The sequence below is a fragment of the Grampus griseus genome (genome assembly GCF_964374135.1).
Source record: "Grampus griseus genome assembly, chromosome: 7".
In the NCBI taxonomy this organism is placed as follows: Eukaryota; Metazoa; Chordata; class Mammalia; order Artiodactyla; family Delphinidae; genus Grampus; species Grampus griseus.
The window spans coordinates 7,333,428-7,355,913 of NC_139001.1; the positions used below are offsets into that span (position 1 = coordinate 7,333,428).

A 22,486-nucleotide genomic window follows, 5' to 3' on the forward strand; every position below is an offset into this window, starting at 1 on the left:
GTGGATGAAATCTTCCAGCCCCAGTCAAGCTTTTAGATGGCAGCAGCCCCAATTGGCGTTTTGACTTCTCATGAGAGACCCTGAGCTAGAACCCAGCGAAACCACTTCTGAATTCCTGACCCACAGAAACTGTGTAAGATAATAAATGTTAATTATTGTTTTAAGCCACTAAGTTATGGGATGATTTGTTAAAGCAGAAATAAATGACTAATACAAATACAATTTAAAATTTTAACAGTCTACCAGATTGCCCTTCCAAAGGACAACAGCAATGTACACTCCCACCAATACCAAGTGGTAGTGTGCCAAAAGCGACTGGTTTTGGAAAGGAGAGGAAGGGAGCGGGGAAACTGACCCCCGATAAGGTCCCATCTTCAGCGCCTCCCTAAGTTGTAGAATTGTAAGTTGGCCCCCTAGAACCAGTTGGCCTCCCCCGCAACCAGTCAGGCTGGTGGGTAGGGATGTGGCCAGAATCTGGCCTGGTGTACAAGCAGGGTCATCGAGGAGAAATCTGAGCAGGGACAAGGCCACAGGTGTCAGGTCACACGACCAGGCCAGGAGGGCTCAGCAAGTGTCAGCTGCAGGGGCGTGGCAGGTGAACGGGCAGATTGGCAGAAATCTCTCCAGGCTGGTTGGGAAAGGAGACTCAAAAAAACAGAGGAGGGGCTTCCCTGGTGGCACAGTGGTTGAGAGTCCGCCTGCCGATGCAGGGAACGCGGGTTCGTGCCCCCGTCCGGGAAGATCCCACATGCCATGGAGCGGCTGGGCCCGTGAGCCATGGCCGCTGAGCCTGCGCGTCCGGAGCCTGTGCGTCCAGAGCCTGTGCTCCACAACGGGAGAGGCCACAGTGGTGCGAGGCCTGCGTACCGAAAAAAAAAAAAAAACAGAGGAGCTAGGTGAGTGGGCATCTGGGCTTGGGGCTAAGGCAGCAGCCAGGACTGAGCGTTTCTGGGCCACCCTGGCCTGGAGTCCCTCGCATGTGACTTTAAAGACCCAGGACTCAGAAGGAGACAGAATTGTAGCAGTGCAAGGTAGAAGACAGAGAGGGGACCCGTATGTCCTGAGCACTAAATATATGCCAGGGATGGAATCTGCCAGGTAGACAATCACCATTCCCACTTTACAGAAGAGGAAACGGAGGCTCAGTGAGGCTACATTACTAGCCTAGTAACTGATTGCAAGTCCTATTACATCACACAGTCTCCAGGGCAGAGGCAGAACTGATTTGTTTGTTGGTGTTCCCTATTTCTCAGTCAAAGGAGGGCCTTTGGGGAGTAGACTCATCACCTTTCCAGTGAGACAGATGTCCACGCAATCTCTGCTGTCCTCACTTTCAGAGCTGTCCTCTCAGGCTAGGCTCCCATGTCAGGTGCTTAGAAGGCCCCTGAGTCAGTGGCAGTGGTCTTCCCTTGCCCATCTCTGTCTGCTCCAACAAACTTGGTACGTCCTTGTGAAACAAACATGCACGTGCGGTGGGAGTTTGTCACATGTGAGGCAGCATACTAGGTCTACAGCAGTAAGGCAGTTTCTGCCCTTCAAAGAGTCCGTAGTCCAAAGAAGGAAGAAAAGAAGAAAAGAGAAGGATACTGCATAATGTCATAAGGATTACAATAGAGAAAAACTTAGGGTGAAATGGGAACCCCGAGAAGGGGCACCTAGGCTGCAAGCATTAAGAAAGCTTCCTGAAGATAATCTCTTAGCTGAGTCACAAACAATGAGAAATAGTTTGCCAGGGGAAGGGAGGGAGTGCCAGGCACAGGGAACAGCATGTGCAAAAGTCTGGAGGAGTGGCACTTTCTAGGAACTGCTAGGTATTGCATATTCCGGGAGTGTACCATTTGGAAGGGAGGGGGAAGGCCAAGAGATGAAGCAGCAGGCGGTGAGCAGGGCCCAGATCCTGAAGGTGGGGAACCAAAAACTGAAGGAGAGATGTTAGCTATGGTCCACAGTTTATTAAGGTTATTCTAACGGCAGTTTGGACAGTCAGGGCCAAATGATGGCAGGGAAACCAGTTCGGAGGCCACTGTAGAGACCCAGGAAAGAACCAATGAAGGCCATGGCCATGGAGATGGAGGATGGCAACTGTGGGTAAGAAGTGTGAAGGGAACACGATCTATAGGACTTCATGACCAAGAGGGGGCAAAGAAGTGCTGCCTCTCGTCTTTGTAGTTCCATAACCCAATATTTGTCCGTTTTTTTCCCTTAAGTTCTTTTGTGTTACATTTTCTACCATTTGCAATCACGAGGTTTCAGCTCTTACATGGCTCTAGTTGTCCACAGAGGGAAATGGACATTTGAAGTAATTATACTGCTGTCTCCATTCCTTCCTTCCTTCTTTTTTCTTTTCTTTTTTTTTTTAATTAATAGATTTTATTTTTTGGAGCAGTTTTAGGTTATAGAAAAACTCAGCAGAAAGTTCAGAGTTTCATATACGCCTCTCCTCCCTCCCCCTCCAGTTTCACCTATTATTAATATCTTGCATTAGTGTTGGTACATTTCTTACAACCGGTGTGCTCATATTGACACATTTTTATTAACTGAAGTCCATAGTACCATTAGGGTCCACTCTTTGTGTTATACATTCTATATGGATTTTGACAAATGTATAATGACCATTATAGCATCATACGGAATGTTTCACTGCTCTAAAAATCCCCTGTTCATCCCTCCCTCCCTGCCCTAACCCCTGATAACCCTAATCTTTTCACTCCCTTCACAGTTTTGCCTTTTCGAGAATTTCATATAGTTGGAATCATATACAACGCAACCTTTCCAGATTGGCTTCTTTCACTTAGCGATATGCACTTAAGTCTCCTCCATGTCATTTTGTGACTTGATAGCTCATTTCTTTTCAACAGTGAATAATATTTCTTTTCATCACTGAATTAATATTCCACTGTATGGATCGACCACAGTTTGTTTATCCATTCACCTGTTGAAGCATACCTTGGTTGCTTCTAAGTTTTGAACTAAGAATGAAGCCGCTGTCAACATTCGTGTGCAGGTTTTTGTGCGGACAAAGTACCTCAGCTCACTTGGATAAATACCAAGAAGCACGATTGCTGGATTATATGCAAGGGCCTCTCCATGCCTTTTTCATATCCACTTCCTCTGGTGGGGAGGTTAGGGTGACCCTACATGGAAGAAGGATGCCTGAGAATTGTAGGTCTTGGGTTTGTGCAGAAACAGAAATTATTCTCCCTGGGGAGCTAAGGGTGTTCTTTTAGGCCAGGGGTCTTTACCTAGGTCCCCTCAATACCCTGGAATTATACATGGGAGGGAAGGGTCACTGGTCCTCATCAGAGTTTCAAGGGATCCAGGAAGCACGAGAAATTAAGCTGCGGATTTTACCTGCAGGTGAAAGAATCCTCAGTGCTGGGAAGGGGAAGAGTAGCTGACAGGCAACCTCAGTACTCAGAATGCCCCGGAGTGAAAGCCAAACCTCTAAGCACCACTTCTAACTCTACTTCGGAGACTTGGTGTGAAACAGGAGCCTAGGCTGGATGTGGCCCCCACAGAAAACACCCTTCTCTCCCCTCCAATTCCCAGAAGACTAGAAGCACATTGATGTGATGGCAAAGTCCATTTGCACTGTTTATTTAAAAAGAACAGCGGTAAGGTAAAAATGCAGATGTTTTCTTTTTTGTAGAGACAGCAGGTAAAAAAGAGAAGAAATAAATATGATGTTAGAAATTCTTTTATAAAATACAAAAAACCCCTGATATTTGTGAGCAATCCCAAGAACTCATAACATATAAAAAATTATGCTGAAGAACAGCTTCACCTCAGCACCTTAGAGCAGAGGTTGGAAGCCAGCTAGATGGTGAGGATGGTCATGACTTTGGGGATTTGGAAAGGCTCTGGATTTGTCACTTGGGAATGTCAGGGGTCTACTGTACTATAATTTGCATAAAGTCAGAGTTAACAGGAATTCTTCTACTCATTAATATTACTTATAATCATTCTTTCATTCTTACAGTTAAGTAGCACAGTATTTAGGGGTAGGAAAAAAAAGGCTGAAGTGGGAAGCGTAATGAAAAGGATAGATATGGGGGGATGCTAAGAGGACAGGAGAAAGGTGATGGGAAGGAACAGAATCTCCTATCCTTTCACTATTTTGTGTCATCTCAGCAGCATGCCGTGCCCCCTATTGGAGAGGGGTTAGGGAGTGGTCCAGCCTGGCCTGCCTTAAACCTCACCATCATCAGAGGACAGAAGATGCAAAAGCACCCGGCAGGATCAGGCTAAGAATGAGAACAGGGAAGTTGGAGGAGAAACAAAGGAGAGAGGGGCGTGACGGGAAGAGGCACAGAAAAAGGATTACCCAAGAAAATGGGCAACATTAGCATCATAGGCCTCCAGGGACTATCTCCTCTGAGGACCATCAAAGAAAGAAGTATCTGTACAAATTAACACAGCAGACCACTCTGTGGAGTGGGAAAGAGACAAGGAAAAAGTAAAGGTTGCCAAGTAGAGGCACATTCCGGCTACGGAGAAGGGCAGAGGAAGGCAAGCAGGAGAGGGACTTGTGGGGGACAGCTGGAACCTCTGGGAGGGGCTCCCAAATGGGGATGAGAGCCGCCCCCTGCCACCCGTATGAGGTTAAGGAGTTTGCGCTGGGTGGTGGTTGTGAAGGCTTGTTGGGGCAAAGGGTCAGCTGGGGTGAGGATGCCCGGCCAGGTCTCCCCGGGGCATCTGTGAGGCACAGCTGTGGCCAGAGGTCAAGGTCAGCCCAACTATGTACTGAAAGCGGCCTTGAGTTCCCGGAAGGCTGCCTGGCGGAGCCTCCTCTTCTCTTCCGCCTGCTTCCGTTCATCTTGCTCTGCTTTTATCTCCGCTTCAAACTTACTGGCAGAGTTCAAGGCTTGGACCTGCAGAGAAACAGTGAGGACAGACCAACAGAGTGAGAGAGGAAAGAGAAACCTGCAGAGGGAGCAGCCCATCAGACAGAATTCGCTTGTTTCCAGCCACGTGACCTGGGATCCTGGTCCTGCTGGGGGCCTGACCCCCGCCCAACACTCCCTCCCCTTGGTCTTCCAGTGTTTGCTTTCTAACAGCGAGGACACCGTCACTTTATTTGCTGCTGTGTTACACATGCCCCTTCCTATCTGCTGGGGTTGGCTTTTCCACCTCAGCTTCTTTTTCAGGATACCCCTAACATCCACGCCTATTGCCCACTTCTACTTTCCACCTTTAATTTCACAATAATATTCTTTAGTTCTAGGGGAAAACAAAAGCCAAATGAGCTTCCTGCAGGCATCTCGAATAGGATTGCATCAATCTGCCTGCGGCAAAGGGATATCTTTATAATGTACAGTTTTCCCTGAATGACTCAGTTTTCATTCAGTACTGGTTGTTTTGGGTTTTTTTAATGTTACCAACTAAAATTTTCAGCTTTCTCTGAATCAATCCTTCTAAATTTACTTCCAAATACTGAATGTTTTTTGTTGGCATTGTGAATGGGATATGAATCCATCTTCAATAATACAGTATCAGATAAATCCATCTTTATCCTCTATTCTAGGACTGATTCTTTTTTTTTTTTCCCCTCTCTGTGTGTCTCATCAATTTGGTAGAATTTGCAAACATGTTGGGCATGTACATTATTTTTAATAAAGACTGCTAAACTGCTCTCCAAACAGCTGCTCCAGTTTGCACCCCACCATCACGGAATGCAAGCGCTCATTTCCCAACCTGACCAACGCTTATCATTAACCTTTTTCCTGTTTGCCAATCTGATAGGCAAAAAAATTGGCACCTTCTTTTATTTCCTCTTTGGTGAATTACCCATTTGTATGCTTTGCCCATTTTTCTATTCAGTTGGTTTTTTGTTTTTTCCTTTAATTTGCAATTCTTTACATAATTTAGGTCTAGTCCCCCATTATATATTTTTCTTCAGTTACTTTCCTCTAGTCTTTTGTTTGTCTTTTAACTTCAAGGTATCTCGGGTCATACAAATATTTAAATTTTGATGTCATCAAAAATTTCAACAGAGACTGCTCTTTCTTGACTCTGGCGAGAAGTCCAGGTTGGAGTTTACTATCTACCCAGCCTCCTCAAGCATCCATGGAACCCTACAACCTGGGTTCACACTCCCATTCTCTAGTGTGTTGGCCTCGCCCTAGTTTACTTTCTAACCCGAAAAGGATGCCTGACCAATCTTTGCAACACACCTGTCACAGTACCTCCAACTCCCAGGACCTGCACTTCTTTTTTTTAGGACCTGAACTTCTGCCTGACACACTTCACCTCTCCCCCCCCAGTCTGCCAAGTGCTGCCCTTGGACCAAGGACTTTGTTCCTGCTTGCAGGCTGAGAACGTGTTTTTCTTAGAAGTCTCACAAGGACGGTGTCTGGACCCACTGGGAGGTGAGGATGTCCAGTTTGGGCTGGGCCTTCAGTAAAGCCCTCCTCCTCCCATCTCTTTCCCCACAGCGGTCATCCGAAGATCAGCCACAGCCTTTAAGGGTCCTGCCACTCTCAGCAGCCCACCTCCTCCCTCATTTAGAAAACACAGACGAACGCAGTCCGTCCACTCTGGACTCCTCTCCCGCCCATTTTATCCTTCCCCCTTTCCCTGTGCTTCTGGAAGTGAGACCCTGGGCGCTTCATCGAACATCTCTAGGCTCAGAGGTGTACTGGCTGGTGCCTGCTTGCAAGCCAGTTGTTTGATTTTCAGGAATTTTATGAACTGGTTGTTAAATATAGCCATTGTTAGGGACTTCCCCCGTGGTCCAGTGGTTAAGACTTTGGCTTCCAATGCAGTGGGTGCGGGTTTGATCCCTGGTTGGGGAGCTAAGATCCCACATGCCTCACAGCCAAAACACCAAAACATAACAAACAGAAGCAATATTGTAACAAATTCAGTAAAGACTTTAAAAATCGTCCATATCAAAAAAACCTTAAGGGACTTCCCTGGTGGCACAGTGGTTAAGAATCCACCTGCCAATGCAGGGGGGGCACGGGTTCGAACCCTGGTCTGGGAAGATCCCACATGCTGTGAAGCAACTGAGCCCATGCACCACAATTACTGAGCCTGCGCTCTGGAGCCCGTGAGCCACAACTACTGAGCCCGTGTGCCACAACTACTGAAGCCCGCGCGCCTAGAGCCCGTGCTCCGCAACAAGAGAAGCCACCGCAGTGAGAACCCTGCGCACTGCAACCAAGAGTAGCCCCGGCTCACCGCAGTGAGAGAAAGCCCGCTCACAGCAATGAAAGACCCAACGCAGCCAAAAAAAAAAAAAAAGTTTATAACAAAAAATTCTTAAGAAATATATAGCTGCTAAAAATATATATATATATATATAGCTGCTGTTAAAATTAGATTTATATACTTTCACAATTAAATAAATTATATTACAAACAAAAGTAATACATACTTAAAAGTCATCACTTCCTGATTATTTTACTACATTTTACTATTATTTGTGTTCTTGAGGTTACCTATGTCTGTTATACCTCTAAGGTGGAAATCCTATATGATGACATGCTACCTTGAATCTTCCCAACTCTGCGTTCAACAGTATCCTGTTGGTAGCTTGAAAGCAACCCCAGTGGGAGTATTTACATCTTGGAACAACTATGCTACAAACAAGGGTTTTGATTATTGTTTCATTGACTGTCTAGACAATCTTTTCTTAAGAAAGTGATGGAAAAATGTTAAAAATGTTTTTAAGTTTTAAGTTTAAACTTAAACATGTGTAGTGTTTGTACCCTTTACATTGTGAATAGCTCCAAGATGGAGAGAATGTTCTTCCAATATTTGAAAACTATTATCAAATTCAGCGAAGATGTTGCTCACGTCATTGATGACTGAATGAAGTTCTGATATATGTCCTTTCACTTTTTTCTTAGAAATTAATTTTAAACAAAATACCAACCAACATTCATGTTGGAATTACATTTTTTTTTTTTTTTTTTTTTTTTGGCTGCACCACACAGCATGTGGGATGTGTTAGTTCCCCAACCAGGGATCGAGCCTGTTGCCCCTGCATTGGAAGCACAGAGTCTTAACCACTGGACCGCCAGGGAAGTCCCCGGAACTACATTCTTTTGTCAGTTGCAATCATAGGCTGCCTACAGATGCAAGAGTCCAGCAAAGGGGGATTCCTGCTATGTCCAGTGGTTAGGACTCCTCCGCACTTCCACTGCAGGGGGCACAGGTTAGATCCCTTATCGGGGAACTAGCCCCCGCTCGCTGCAACTAGAGAGAGCAGCGCACAGCAACGAAGAACCAAAGCAGCCAAAAATAAATAAATTTATTTTTAAAAAAAGAATCAATAGGCTATATGGAATCTACAATTAAAATAGTATATATTTTATTATTTGCAAAATGTGTGCTGCATATCTTTTATATCTGCAAAATATATTTATAATAAACTTGGCATATATATATACAGTTTGTCCAGACAGCCATTTGCTTAACATTTATCAACAAACCACTGTCTAAGCTTCAATTTCCTCATCTGCAAAGTGGGTCAGTAACACCTACCTCCAGAGTGATTGTGTGAGCATTAGATAACACATGAATCTGAAGCGCTCAGCAGAGGGTCTGGCCAATCATCATCAGCACTCAGGTGTTTGTCAGTCACCCCACCTGTCCATTCCTGGCCAGGTCAGAGGAGGGTTGGGGGCCCTTTGCAATTACTTTACTTGGGCTCCTTCTTCTCCACATTAAAAGTCTGCCTCATCTCTTGATTCCGTGATCTCCAAGTCCTTGTCCCATCAAATCACCCCTTTCCTTTTTTTATCTTCATGTTTTCTTCTCCCTGGATCACTTCCCTGTGACATAAAAACACACCAACATCTATCTTCCCTAGGCTTTAAAAAGAAACCCCAAAAATCAGAAGTTCTTTCCTGATCCTAAGCTACCATCCGCACTTTGTCCAGGCCCCTCTGCCAACCTTCTAGACAGAAAAGCAGCCATCAGGGCTCTTTCCCCCCAGTTCCCACCCGCCTCTTACCCTGCTACAATCTGCCCTCCACAGTGAACCTCATCTCTCAAAAATCTCCACTGACCCATTTGCTGGACCCAAGACCTCTGCTCTGGCCTCATCTGATTCAATCTCTTCTTGAAACTGCTCCTGGCCTCCAAAATACCATTTTCTCCAGGGTTTCCTTGTATCTCTGGTTACTTCCTTTCCCACAGTCCAGTCACCATTACGTTCTGCCCTCGGTCAATTCCCTCTAGTTCTCGGGTTTCAGCTTGTATCTTGCGAAGATAGATAGATCCTGTGGTCTGTGTGGCTGAGTGTCCATGAAACATCCATTTCCTCCTTCTTTCTTTCTATGAGATGCTCCCCTGGCACATGGCCCAAGGGTCTAGGGGAGACTGACCTCACCCCTGGGCTCGAGGAGCAAATCCAATCAGGGTAGATACTCCAGCCCTTGCCAGCGGTTGGTTCAGGTGTGGACAAGTGTGGAAGAGATTATTCCATGACTCTCAGTATCTAGTATGCTCATCTTCCTTAGTAGCAGAATTACAACTGGGCACATGGATCCCCAGAAAAAAAAAAAGGTATTTTGTAGCCTCCCATTTAGCTGGGTGTGGCCAAATTCTGTCCAACAGAACATGAGCAGAAACTATTAGCACACAAAAGGCACAAGGTCTTTCTTTTTTACTGGGTTTGCAGACAATCAATAAATATATGCCAGGTAGTGAGAAATACTAGAAAGAAAAATACCCAATCTAAAGAGGCTTGGGTAGGAGGGTTGCTAAAAAAAACCAACAGGGTACCCTTCCGACGAAGGGGCAGACCTTCCCTTGCCTGAAGTCACCTTGGACTTAGTAAAACCCAGCTTATCACTTTTCCTCCATAAACCATTCACATTCACAGGCATGGGTCCTGTCTTGAATTTTTTAAACATCAACCCCTGGCCACACAACTCCAATAACCTCGTGACATTATAATTTCCACCTCCAATCAAGTGGTCATAAATACTGAGAGTTCTAGGGAGTTGGGAATTCATCCTTACCTCCTTCCCAGCCCCTTTGTCATGCTCTTCATCGGACCTGCAATTCTTCTCCAGCCATCTACGGAGGCCTCCCTGAGTCCAGCCTCCCCCGGGGCAAGTCTGTCCCCATCGTGCCCACTGCTGATCACATCAAGGCCCTGCCCTCCAAGCCTGGCTATGCACTGGACCCACCTGCAGAGCCCAGGTAGAGTTGGGTGAGGTCTGGGAAGCCGGTTGGCAGATAATTCTGGTGATCAGCAGTCTGGGGAAGGCCTGGCCCTCAGGGGAGCCCAGAGCCTCCTGTCCAACTGCATCCAGTGTGGACAGAGGCCAACCTCCAGACACTCCTCCCCCCACCCCCCCGCCATGCCTTGGAGCCTTTGCTCTTGCTGTTTCCGCCAGGAACGCCTTCCCTTCCCTGATTACAAGGTGAATCCCCATTCATCTCTGAACATCTGTAGCAAATGTCAGCTCCTTTATGGCCTTCTCCCAAACTTGGGCAATAATTCCTTCCATTCGTCATTCATGCAAACATTTCCTGAGAGCCATTATTAGTCAGGCACTGTAATTACAAACATAACACACCTGCCTTTGAATCTGTGGGCGAGGAGGCAGACGTATAAACACAAAAATTTTTATTGTTATTCTTTTCATCTTTTCTCCTTGTTGTAAAAATAATGCACACACATTATAAAACCTTACAAAATTATAGAAAATAAGTTCCTCTGACATCACTATTACTAATACTTTAGTATATAATTATCCAGGTTGTACTTAACTATTTAATGAAATTGGGTTTCAAATATACTGTTTTGCCTAGTTCATTCGGGACATCTGTCCACACATGAATGCAGCTGCATCTCATTCTTCCAGAGCTGCAGGGTGTACAAATGTGTGGGTGTGCCACAGGGGACTCAACTACCCGGTAGTGGAAGTTTTGGTTGTTTCCAATTTTCCTCTGTTATAACAACACTGTATGAAAATCCTTGTCTATACATCTAGGTGCATTTTCATGAGTATCTCTGAAGGATAAAATCCTCGAGGCAGATTTCCAGAGGTGAAGGATATGAAATGTTAACAGCTGGCCCCAAGCTGCTCTCCAAAGAGTTGGGTCAATTTATACTCTTACCAAGAGCGTCCAAGAATGCCTTGAACAGATAAATTATAATACTGCTTCCATGCATAATAGAGGCACCCGGAAGAGCACGGACAGTCTCAGCCCCAAGAGTCAGAAAAGCCGCCAAGAAGAGGCAGCTCTTTAAGGCGGGTTTGATAGAGTGAGTAGAGTTCTCACGGAAGAGGCATGCGGGTGGGACATTGCAGGCAGAGGAGACAGCAGGTATCGAGGCCCCGTTGTGAAAAGACGTGGCAGTACTTGAAGAACTGTGCATAGGGGTGAAGAAGGGTGGAGCTGGGATCACAGCCAGATTATAAAAGGTTGGGAATGCCCAGATAAGACATTCTCAGAGACTCCATACAGACTTGAGCGCTCGGCATATCGAGCTACAGCAGTGTGCTGAAAACAAGAGTCCTGTTAACTTTGGGTTTCAACCCCAGGCCCCTGCCCAAGGCATCTCGGGAGATCTGCAAGTGGTGATTCAGTCAATGAATAGAGAGGACTCTTCCCACCATCCCTCCTCTCTACTCATCATTATCAATGCGAGTTTCTCCAGAGCTTGATTTGGTGCCTGGCATTTCTGGAACTGAGTTGAACCAATGTTAAGTCATGAAGGAAGGGCCAAACCACTTTCAAGATTGGATATACGATGCTGGTGTTGAAGGTGCACTGAGTGGTCCGCCTGTCCCTGAAACTGCCAGGTGACAGCAGTAGGGGATTCAGGCATAAGGAGGCCACCACGATTCACAGTTTACATACTGGCAGAAAGATGATGGACTCTTGTCTCCAAGGCAACGTCACAGAGAAGTGAAGAGAGAGTGCTGCTTAGGGGCCTGAGCAGGCTGGGCTGTATCACCAAGGACACTTTGTCTCTGGGCAAACTCCTGGAATAAGCCAAAACTCCACAAGAGGCTGGCTGCCTCCTGCCTGGAGTGGAAGGGCGTCCCAACAGCTCATATCACATACAGAGTGCTCTCGGTGAGCCAGGAGCTTGCTAAACGCTTCATACACATGAATGCATTTAATCCTCATGGCCATCCCATTATCAACCCCATTATACAGATGAGGAAACTAAGGCACAGACAGGTGACAGGTAAGGGAGGAGGCAGAATCTGAACCCAGGTAGCCTTATCCACTGCACTCCACTGCTGTGGAGGGGGATTCGGAGGGCTCTCCTGATCGCCCTTTTTGCAGATGTGCCCTGCGGAGAGGAAAACGACAGCACCCAGCAGGGGCAAAATCTCCACAAACGTTCAACGACCGTATGAACTCGTGAATGAATGGAAGCACCCAGAAGGGCTCCACGACCAGGCACTGGAGATTCCTTCCCAGCTCCCAGCCATTGTCAATGATGCAAATACTTTTTCTGATTCAGGGCAAGCCACCAAGGCACCCTCCTTGGGCCCCATTATTCACTTGTTTACACACAGGTGTCTAAGATGCAAACGTGCAGGTAGCTGTTCCAGTAACTCAAGTGTGGTTTGGGGTAAGGAGGAATTCTTTAGGAAAGTCTGGATTCAGAGTCAATCTGGCAGCATTGTACCAGCAAACCTGTTTGAATCTGAAACCAGGATCGAATGCATTTGCCGTCTGGCAGTTTTCCTGTTTTGCTTTTAATTTTCAGACGGCACACAAACGCGCTCTCATTTCCCTACAAGCTCACACGATTAAGCGCTTGCTGTTTCCCTTGTCCTGAGGGAGTTGATGAGCTGGTCGCTGGCTGGGAGCTCCTGCTGGGCAGGGTGCGCAGAGGGAGGGATTGCCCCGCACAGGAAGGAGGCACCTACCTTGGCTTCAAAGAAGTCCTTGGCACCTTTGACGCCCTCCAGGGCAACATCGATCTCAGAAAGCTTCGCCAGCGCCATCAGCCCACTGTCCTCCTGTAGTTCCCCCGCTGCGGCCTTGTGGAATATTAGCAGGAACTACAGGGGAAGGTTGATTCGGGTCAAAGTCAGCATCACCGAGAGATTCGCAGCACTCCCCTCTGGCCTGAGCTAGGGTCATTATAGCCAAGCCTATTAAAAGGGGTGTATACATGTCCGTGTGACAAATTATTTTGTCAAAGCTGAAAACATGGGGAATTCCCTGATGGTCCAGAGGTTAAGACTCTGCCCTTCCACTGTGGGGGGGCTTGGGTTCGATCCCTGTTCGGGGAGCTAAGATCCCACGTGACCCGTGCCAAAAATAAAAAAAAAAGAAAGAAAGACAGAAACCAAAGCTGCCTATTTTTCCACAAGGATGTAGGGGAATGGGCACCCTTCTATCGAGTTGATGGGAGTGTAACTTGAATCAAAATTTTTGGAGGGCACTTTGGAAATATTTACAAAAGATAAAATGTTTTCACCCTACCAATCATTAATTCCACTGCTGGGAATCTGTCCTTTAGAACCATTTACACAATAGTTTAAGAAGCATTGTCTGTAAAAGCAAAAAATTGGCAACATCCTAGTTAACAGTCATGAAAGAAAAAATCCAGTAGACCCGTATGTACTATTTTTTTAAAATGAAATAATTCAATATTTCGGACAGTTTTGAACCATTTCCATTTTCCATTTGTGTCCCATTTTGGGCATTAGACTATTTACCATTTTTGGTGTTTTCTAAGACATCTTTATAGAACCTTGTTCCAAATACTTTATGTTTCAAATACATTAGCTCTGTCACTTCCCTTTCAATTTTGTTTACAGCAAAATTTTTTCAAAAATTATCAAGCTTTCCTTTTCTCTCACCAATGTTATGCTTAGAAAATCCTTCCTTGCCACCAAGGTTACATAAACAATTGCCTGTGTTCTTGTCTACTGCATTTATGACTTTTTCAAAAGCGTAAATATTTAATCTCAAATTTATTCTGATTTGTCATGTGAAGTTTATCATTAACCTTATTTTCTTCCAAATGGTTAGCTAGTAATCTCCACATCATTTATTGAATAATCCACCCCCTTCCTCCAGATTCAAAATGTGACCTGAATGAATTTGTCTTTAAAGCCAACTTGTACTAAGACCTCTGCAAAATAAATTTTTAAATAAATAAATAGGCCAACCTGAAAGAGCTGTCCCTGCCCCGCCCCGCCCCCACCTGCACGTCCTTCCATCACCCCCAAGGAAGTTTTATGGCTTTTTACTTCTCTTCTTTAAAAAATTTTCATGAATTTGTCTATCAGACATCTGTCCAACTTCCATAATTTATTTTTCCATCTAGAAAGAATAAAAATTGATGTATTCCAATTCATCCCAGAAAGAGGCTCCTCCAGGTTTTCAAGTGCCTAAAATATGTGTGAAATGTCAGTTTTCAGGGGGTTTTTTCATGACCGTCTCCTCTAAAGATTGTCTTCCCCAAGAGGAAACATTAGCTAAAGCACAGTGAGAGGTAAGACAACTTCAGCACGCTTTTTCCAAATTCCAACTTGTGTCTTTTACTGCCAACGCTCTTAATCCCTAGAGGGAAGCGTGTTTCATTAAGTGAAAGTCTTGGCTTCCACTACCACCACCCCAAAATGCCTTGCCGGCAAGCCCTTCTTTGTAATTCTTGCTTCAGGGGTCCTAACTTCACTGTGGACATCGCCAAATACAAAGCAAGCGGTGAAGCAAGATGTTCCAGGACTTTCAGCTGCACGAAGGCCACCATGGTCCGCTTCACTCTACAGAAACGTCACTTTCACCCACCTGCAGCTTCAAACTCTCTCACTAGAGGCCGGCAGAGACTCAGTTTGCTGCAGACTAACCGAGCCAGAACACTGGCTCCAAAGAAGCCTTGGAAATCAAGCCTACTGAAGGAGGTGAGGCCCCCCCCAAGAGTAGGATGGGGGACAAGGGGGCAGGGGGACGGTGGTGGCCAGGCTCTCATGGAAGAGCCTGAAGCAGCCAAGACTTCAGCACTGCAAACGTGAGCCTCGGGCAGAGAGAAGGAGTAAAACACCCATCCATCCCTCAGTACCCTGCCCATCCTTAAAGCACTTAGTTACAGAAGCCACCCCCCTCCCCAATGCTCCATACGGTAAACACAAAACAGATACCCCCTCCATACCAGGGAGGCAGCTTAGGAAAGATGGAACACTGCCCCCAGCCTAGCAGCAGTCCAAGTGACCCGACGGGGAGGGGGTGTCTCTTCATCTCTGAAACTCATTTTTCTCACATCTGCAGCAGAGATGACAATGTTGGTGTTTACAGAAGGACTCAAAGTATTCCTCAAGGGTCCTGGCCACGTGGGCTCACTCTCACTCTGCCAGCTCAGCGGATGACCGCCAGCAGCTCTGTCCTAACTCAGGGGTCCCTCCCAGCCCCAGCCAGTTAAAGAAAAAAAAAAAAAAAATCCAGCTCAACCTGAAAATGTTCAGCCTTCCCTAAAGCACGCCAGACTTTCCCATTTAGTGTATTACAATCCCCAACCCCTGAATGACAATTTCTCCAACTGCCCAGCCTTGTTTGTCTTCCTATTTATAGTCCACAAAGACTGGTATGTTGTAGAGAATTGGAAAGTGTCCTAGCTGTGACTCTGAGCAAAGAGGGGGGAGGGAAGGAGAGGCAGAAAACAAAGAAACAGAGAGAAACAACAAAACTAAAAAGCAGTTTCAGACGCAAGCTGTCAAATGCTTCTGATAAATTTAAGGAAATTTTTTTTGATTGAATTTTTTTAAAGATTTTTTTGATGTGGACCATTTTTAATGTCTTTATTGAATCTGTTACAATATTGCTTCTGTTTTATGGTTTGGTGTTTTGGGGCCGCAAGTCATGTGGGATCTTAGCTCCCCGACCAGGTATCGAACCTGCACCCCTTGCACTGCAAGGCGAAGTCTTAACCACTGGACCGCCAGGGAAGTCCCAAATTTAAGGAAATTTTAAATTTCATGACTCTGATTGATGATGCAAACACTTCCCCACATTAGTTAGAGCTCTTAGATGGCAAGTGACAGAAACACACTTGTTGGCTTAAGTAAAAAGGAGGTATTCATTATACAGAAAGGATGTCTCAAAAACCCAAGGGTAAAATACAGTGACCTGGAAGAGGACTGGAACAGGGAGAGGCAATGTTCTCAGGATTGGAGGCAACATTCCCTCTTGAGCTCTTGTGTCTGGACCACATGGGAGAAAATGGCTGCCCCACATTGAGTTACTCTTATGGGAAGAGGCACCTGCACAGCCAACGTGCAGTACTTCAGCCCCAGTTTCAAAATCCCAGATAGGGAATCCGACTGACCTAGTCTAGCCAGAGGTCCATCCATGGTCCTATCAACCATGAACAGGCAGGGGTGCAACCCACTACAGCCAGGGCTGCCAGGGACCCCCCCCCCAGAGAGGGTAAGGTGGGAGGAGAAAAAAGGACCTACAGTTCTCAGTACTAACATGGAATCTAGTAAACCCCTTATCCAGCCTTTGTACAAAACTACCACACATCTGGCCTTGGAGCAATTCGCTTTGAGACAGGTGTAATGGAATTAGTAAGGACTACAAAAAAAGAGGGGAGGATATTAAGTCCTCGCTGTCTGCCTCCAAAGGAGAATGAGGTGGTGAGTGCCTGGAATAGGATTCTAGATGCCTACAGTTATGGACGTAGAACTCCTAACTCTGGTCCATCCTTATGACTTCTTCTACATGTCTGTACACGTACATAAACCATAAATGCAAACAATTATATTTTATTTTTTAAATTAATTTATTTATCTTAATGATTACTTCTTTTTTAAAGTATTTATTTATTTATTTTTGGCTGCATTGGGCCTTCGTTGCTGCGTGCAACCCTTCTCTAGTTGCAGAGAGCGGAGGCTACTCTTTGTTGCGGTGCACAGGCTTCTCATTGTGGTGGCTTCTCTTGTTGCAGAGCCACGGACTCTAGGCATTGGGCTTCAGTAGTTGTGGCTCGTGGGCTCTAGAGCGCAGGCTCAGTAGTTGTGGTGCACGGGCTTAGTTGCTCCACGGTATGTGGGATCTTCCCGGACCAGGGCTCGAACCTGTGTCCCCTGAATTGGCAGGCGGATTCTTAACCACCGCGCCACCAGGGAAGCCCTAAACAATTATATTTTATATACAGTTTGGAAATCTGCTTTTTTCCCTGCTTTTTACATTGTCATCATGTGTTCTCTGGTCATCAAACACTGTGCTATTGAATACATCATCATTTTTAATGGTTCCATATATGCCATCTTCTAAAATGCCCCTTGTGTGCATATATTATTTTCATAATTGGAAGAGAAATGGTTTAAAAGAAAGATCGATTTCCTTGTATGTTGGGGGAAAGTAGCTTTTATTTAGATATAACTCACTTCAGTTGAGTTAATCCAAAGAAAAAGAAAGGGAATACAAACTCACCAAGCACCTACTAAGTGCCAGGTCATGAGGACACCTGTGATGATGGTGGAGCTGTTGACTATGGTGCCTTGTGGCACATGACCTGGATCTAGCCAATCACAGTACCCTGGATGCAATGACTGGTCCAGGAGGTGGGCATGTATCCTTATTAGGGCCAATCAGAAGCCTTCTCCTGAGACTGGTAGGGACTCCGGGATAAAGAAGCCCTCTATCCCCTGGGACAATGTAGCCTGGAGCTGCCAGCAGCCATCTTGTCATATGCCAGGGACAACACCTTATTTGGAAAGAAAAGATGAGGTAGACACAGAAAAAACACATTCAAGATACGGCAAGAGGAAGACCCTGGATTACTTGTGACTAAAACACTTCCACTTCTTCATCTCCCAGGTATGTAAGCCAATAGCTGTTTGTTCTTTTCTTATTTAAATTAGCGAGCATTCTCTTTCCCTCACTTGCAGTCAAGAGTTCTAACTGATGGAGGCATAGAAAGAGAACTTGGTTCTCAAAAGAGTCCTGAGCAAAAGCTATTAACAGCCCTATTTTTTTTTTTTTTTTTTTTTTGCGGTACACGGGCCTCTCACTGCTGTGGCCTCTCCCGTTGCGGAGCACAGGCTCCGGACGCGCAGGCTCAGCGGCCATGGCTCATGGGCCCAGCCGCTCCAGGGCATGTGGGATCTTCCCGGACCGGGGCACGAACCCATGTCCCCTGCATCGGCAGGGGTACTCTCAACCACTGCGCCACCAGGGAAGCCCAACAGCCCTATTTTAAGGACAGAAAAACTGAAGTTGAGAAGTAAAATAACTTGCTCCAGTTATGCAGCTCTGTGTGGAAGATGGAGTTTGGGCTATAAGCCTCTTTTCGTTACACAAACACAGCATCGGCCCACTAGTGGCTTACAACATGTGCAGAAACCAGCAGAGTGAAATACTAAGAGCAGGAGGTTAGACTGTGGAGTATTAATGGCAACTGCGTCTATACGTCCAAATCCTGTACCTCTGGGTACAACTCCTAGAGCTGGGACCACAGTGGGGCTCTGAACTGACAAAAGACATAATGTGAATGTCACTGAAGGCCTGTAGGCAGGTTGAGGACCCACAACAAAACCCTTTGGAGATGTCTAAGCCTCTGATGTCCACCATCTGGGCGAAATGGCCAAGCCAGCAGCTAACCAAAAGCTAACTGAGCATCTTGGACGCAGAGAGGGGCACATTTGGGTGGCTCCTGGGTAAAAGAGGGGGAGGGACTGTGTCTTAGCTCAGTTGCTGACTTGCACAGACTTTCTAAGCACCCTCAGTTTCTGTTCTCCAGAGGTCACGACTTTGCCGTAGAAGCTCTTGCCCCAACCTTGCCTCCAAAGCTTCGCCAAGGCATGATCCTTTACGTTCTACACTCCAGGGGTACCCAGATTGGAAAGAGCCAATGCCCAGCATGATGTATGAACGATACAAAGGAACCAAATGAGAGGCGAGGGAGACAGAGAGGCAGCTGGGAAGTTGAATGTGGTGAATGATGGGGGGAGGCTGTAACCCAGGCCCAGCCCTGAGCTGGGACCTGATTTCAGGCAAGTGTTGACCCTTTTGGTTTTCTAGCTCCTTAGCCTTGAAATGAGAAGTCTGGTACCAGATTATCTTGAGGGCTGTGTCCAGCACAGGTTTTCGTGATCCATCTCCATATGTGCCAGTTTAGGAAAGGAAGAGATGGGAGATTCTGGAGTTGATCTGTGGGCAGTGAGAGGCAAGGCCAGCTGGGGAAGGGACTCATGGCTGCTAGGTCAGCTGCAGAGACTCCTAGCAAGAGCATCCAAAGGCCCTATCTAGCCTGGAAAGATGACCAGTATTCGGCTAAAGTTCTCACTCTCAGAAACCAGAATGCCTGCACTCCACTCTTCCTGGAATAACCAAGGTTAAACACCAGGAGACAAGAACAGTCCTCTCTTCTCTCAACTCCCAAGGGCCCCCGAAGAGACACGACTGAAAATGAGACCACAGCAGCTGGGCTAATATCCAAGCCTTTTGATCTATAAAAATCAAATATCTATAAAGTTATTCTAATAACAGGTCACTGACATATCTAAACACCTTTCCGCAAGACTCAAACACACAAAACATGGAATTCCCTTCCTTGTGGAGCTGCACCCTTGCCATGGAAGAAACCCAATGGCCTTGAGATTTATTTCCCAAAATAAAAATGGCTGAGGTTTTCATCCATTGGGGGATCAGGTGACTCCATGTGCTTTTCCAGGAAGATATCTGTACGAACACAATTTCAGGGTTTCAAAGACCAAAAAAACCCATCCTTGGACCTGTTTGGAGGGGAAAGTCCATGGGCACAGAGTAAGACCCTTTGTATAATTTTTTTTCTTTCTTTCTTTCTTTTTTTTACTATTTTTAAATGCTTGTTATAAAATTAACAGTTTAAATATATATTTTTAAGTATAAAATTATAAAACCACCAACACTTTGCACCCACAAACATCCACAATGAATATTTTGGTGAACATTCCTCCAGATTTCTCAGTACTTACCATTTTACCCAAATGAGGTTATCCTACCCACACTGACTTTCAATCTGCTTGCTCAGCATTTTTTCATGCCAGCACTGCGGTTCACTAGATCCTTAAATTTATTTTAAAAAGCAGAACTGTAGGTTAAATATCCAAGCAGCACTCAAGAGAGGCCAAAGCCATTTGCACTCCAGGGAATGGTAAATCTGCGAGTCCTCTCAGGGCCACCCCCCTCCTCCAGGGGCTCAGGGTCAGCAGGACACAGGTACCTCACGGAAGCTGAGTTTGCCATCAAAGTCCTCGTCCACCTCCTTGATCATGCTCTTCAGGCCCAGGTGGGTCTGGGGGGCCCCCAGCTTCTCCATCATCAGCTTCAGCTCCATCAGGTCAATGAAGCCATCCCTTCCGGCATCATACCTGTAGGTCAAAGGCAGGGCGCTGGTGAAGGATGGCCATGGCCAGGACCAAAGGACACTTGTTAATCTACCAAATGTGTAATGCTTTTGGCCTTATTTACTGAAAAATGACTCAAAAGACTCCTGCCTTGCAGTGCCCACCAGGGTCACTGCATTGCAAGGGTCCCCTCTCTCTCTTCCAACACCTCTGGGGCTCTGTGGGATATGACTCAAAGTGGGTCCTGTACTGCAGGAGTGTTTTCATGTCTTTCAACTCCTTAATTAGGCCATAAGTTTCTTGAGGATGAAAAACATGCTCGTCTACCTTGATTTTTCCCAGTTTGGGTCAACGAACATCAACTGAACCTCCAGACGCTAGACGATAGAATAGCTGCTGCAGGGCGCCCCATGCACCCACTCTATTACGTAGAGCAACTGACAGTTCTGGAAGCCTCCCCTTGGTCACCAGCCCCTGGGTCTCCGCCGTCCCCAGTTCCACCAACCCCTCCGCTCGTCCTCTGGTCTCCTGTCTCTGGAAACTGCTTCCCGCCCTGGTGCTGGGCTGTGAGTCAGGCCTGGCCCCAGCACTGCGGTTTCACGCTTTGCCCTCCATCTCACAATCTAGTCTCCAGGTCTGACCGGTCACACCTGTGTGTCACAGATGAGCGGGGTGGTGGCTCTGCCCTCCTGGCCAAGTTTGGACACAGAGCCAGCACCTCTGCTGGCTGTCCCCCCACCCCCGAGCCACCTGCAGGAAACGATCCCAGCCTCCCCATGGCAGGGGTCCTGGCCCTGCCCTCTACTCCCGAGTGCCTGGTCAGTCCCGTGGAGCCCTCTTCAGCCTTCTGTCCTTCTGCCCCGGTCACTCCACCACCCCCGCCCTTCTCTATACACTCGGGCTATTGTGGAGTTTCCTCACAGACTCGCTGGCTCTTCTCCCGTCAAGTCCATCCCCTTTTCTGCTCCCCAGAGATCACTTGCTGCTCAGGTATGAACATCATGCTTTAAGAAACAAATCCGTTCATAATAGCCCGAAGGCAGAAACAACCCGAGTGTCCACTGACAGATGAACAGATAAACAAAATGAGATCTATCCATACAGTGGGATATGATATATTTACACAATAGAATATTATTCGCCATTTAAAAAATGAAATTCTAATACATGCTACAACGTGGATGAACATGTCAACATTATGCTAAGGTTGAAATAGGCCAGACACAAAAGGACAAACGCTGCCTAATTCCACTTATATGAGGTATCTAGAGTTCATAGAGACAGAAGGTAGTTACCAGGGACCAGGGGAAGCGGGGGGTGGAGGGGGTTATTATTTCACGGGTTCGAGTTTCAGTTTGGGATGAGGAAAAGGTCTTGGAGACGGGCGGTGGCGAGGGCTACACAAAAATGTGAACGTACACTGATCTCAACACTTACACGGTTAAGACGGTAAAATGTAAAAACAAACAAACAAAACAGGCTTCCTCACTGTCTATCCCCCCCAGCCCCAGCTCCACAAAAGAAACCACCATTGTTAGGAACCACCGTACCAGCCGCCAAGAAATGTAGCCTGTGGGCAGCCAGAAATCTAACCCTGTGGGCTGGTGGTATTTTGAAGCCCATGTGGTCATGCTGGAGATGAGGCCCAGTACTTCCCAGTGTGCCCTGCTCCAGCCACAGTGGCCGACTCATGCCATTCCTCCCACCCAGAACGTACCTCCACCCACCCTCCTCGGTGGCCTTTTCTGTCCCCTGGAGCTGGGGAACCGCCCCTTCTCCCTCTCATCGCTGGCAGCACCAGTCTGCCCTCTGCCTCAGCAGAGGCCACCTCCTTCAAGCAGGTCTGCGCTCCCGCTGGGCTCCCACTCCCTCCCTGCCTGGAAGGATCACGCTGGGAGATGAGATGCTAAAGGACACAGACAATACCCCTGGAGTCCTGTTGGTGAGCTCTGAGGACGCTGAAGGACAAGACAGGTGCTCCAGTGTGGTTTCCAGGAAGCGGGCAGAGTGTATGAATCACAGATGGACCAGCCCAGGCTCTAGTATCATCAAGGGATGGTACTTAAAGGAATGATTGCCAGGGGCCCCCTAAAAGTGATTAGAGGATTGGCCTCATTTACTTGGTTTTTAACTTCTTTTTACAGGTTTTTTTGGGTTTTTTTGTTTTTGGCCGTGCCGCACAGCATGAGGGATCTTAGTTCCCCGACCAGGGATCG

General features: G+C 46.6%; 1 protein-coding gene across 2 annotated transcripts in view; it reads right to left on the reverse strand.

Moving 5' to 3' along the window:
- Positions 1-3,616: 3,616 nt before the first annotated feature.
- The window catches only part of EFHD1 (EF-hand domain family member D1), a 39,340-nt gene continuing 20,470 nt past the window's right edge, over positions 3,617-22,486 (reverse strand). The window contains exons 2-4 of one of the 2 annotated variants that reach the window (XM_082658977.1): positions 20,147-20,294; positions 12,858-12,992; positions 3,617-4,871 (exon numbers count right to left, since the gene is read on the reverse strand). In XM_082658977.1, coding sequence (XP_082515103.1) covers positions 4,737-4,871; positions 12,858-12,992; positions 20,147-20,294 — 418 coding nt within the window. In that variant the 3' untranslated portion in view covers positions 3,617-4,736. The remainder of the gene's footprint in view (positions 4,872-12,857; positions 12,993-20,146; positions 20,295-22,486) is intronic. The other variant, XM_082658978.1, reaches the window with a different exon arrangement.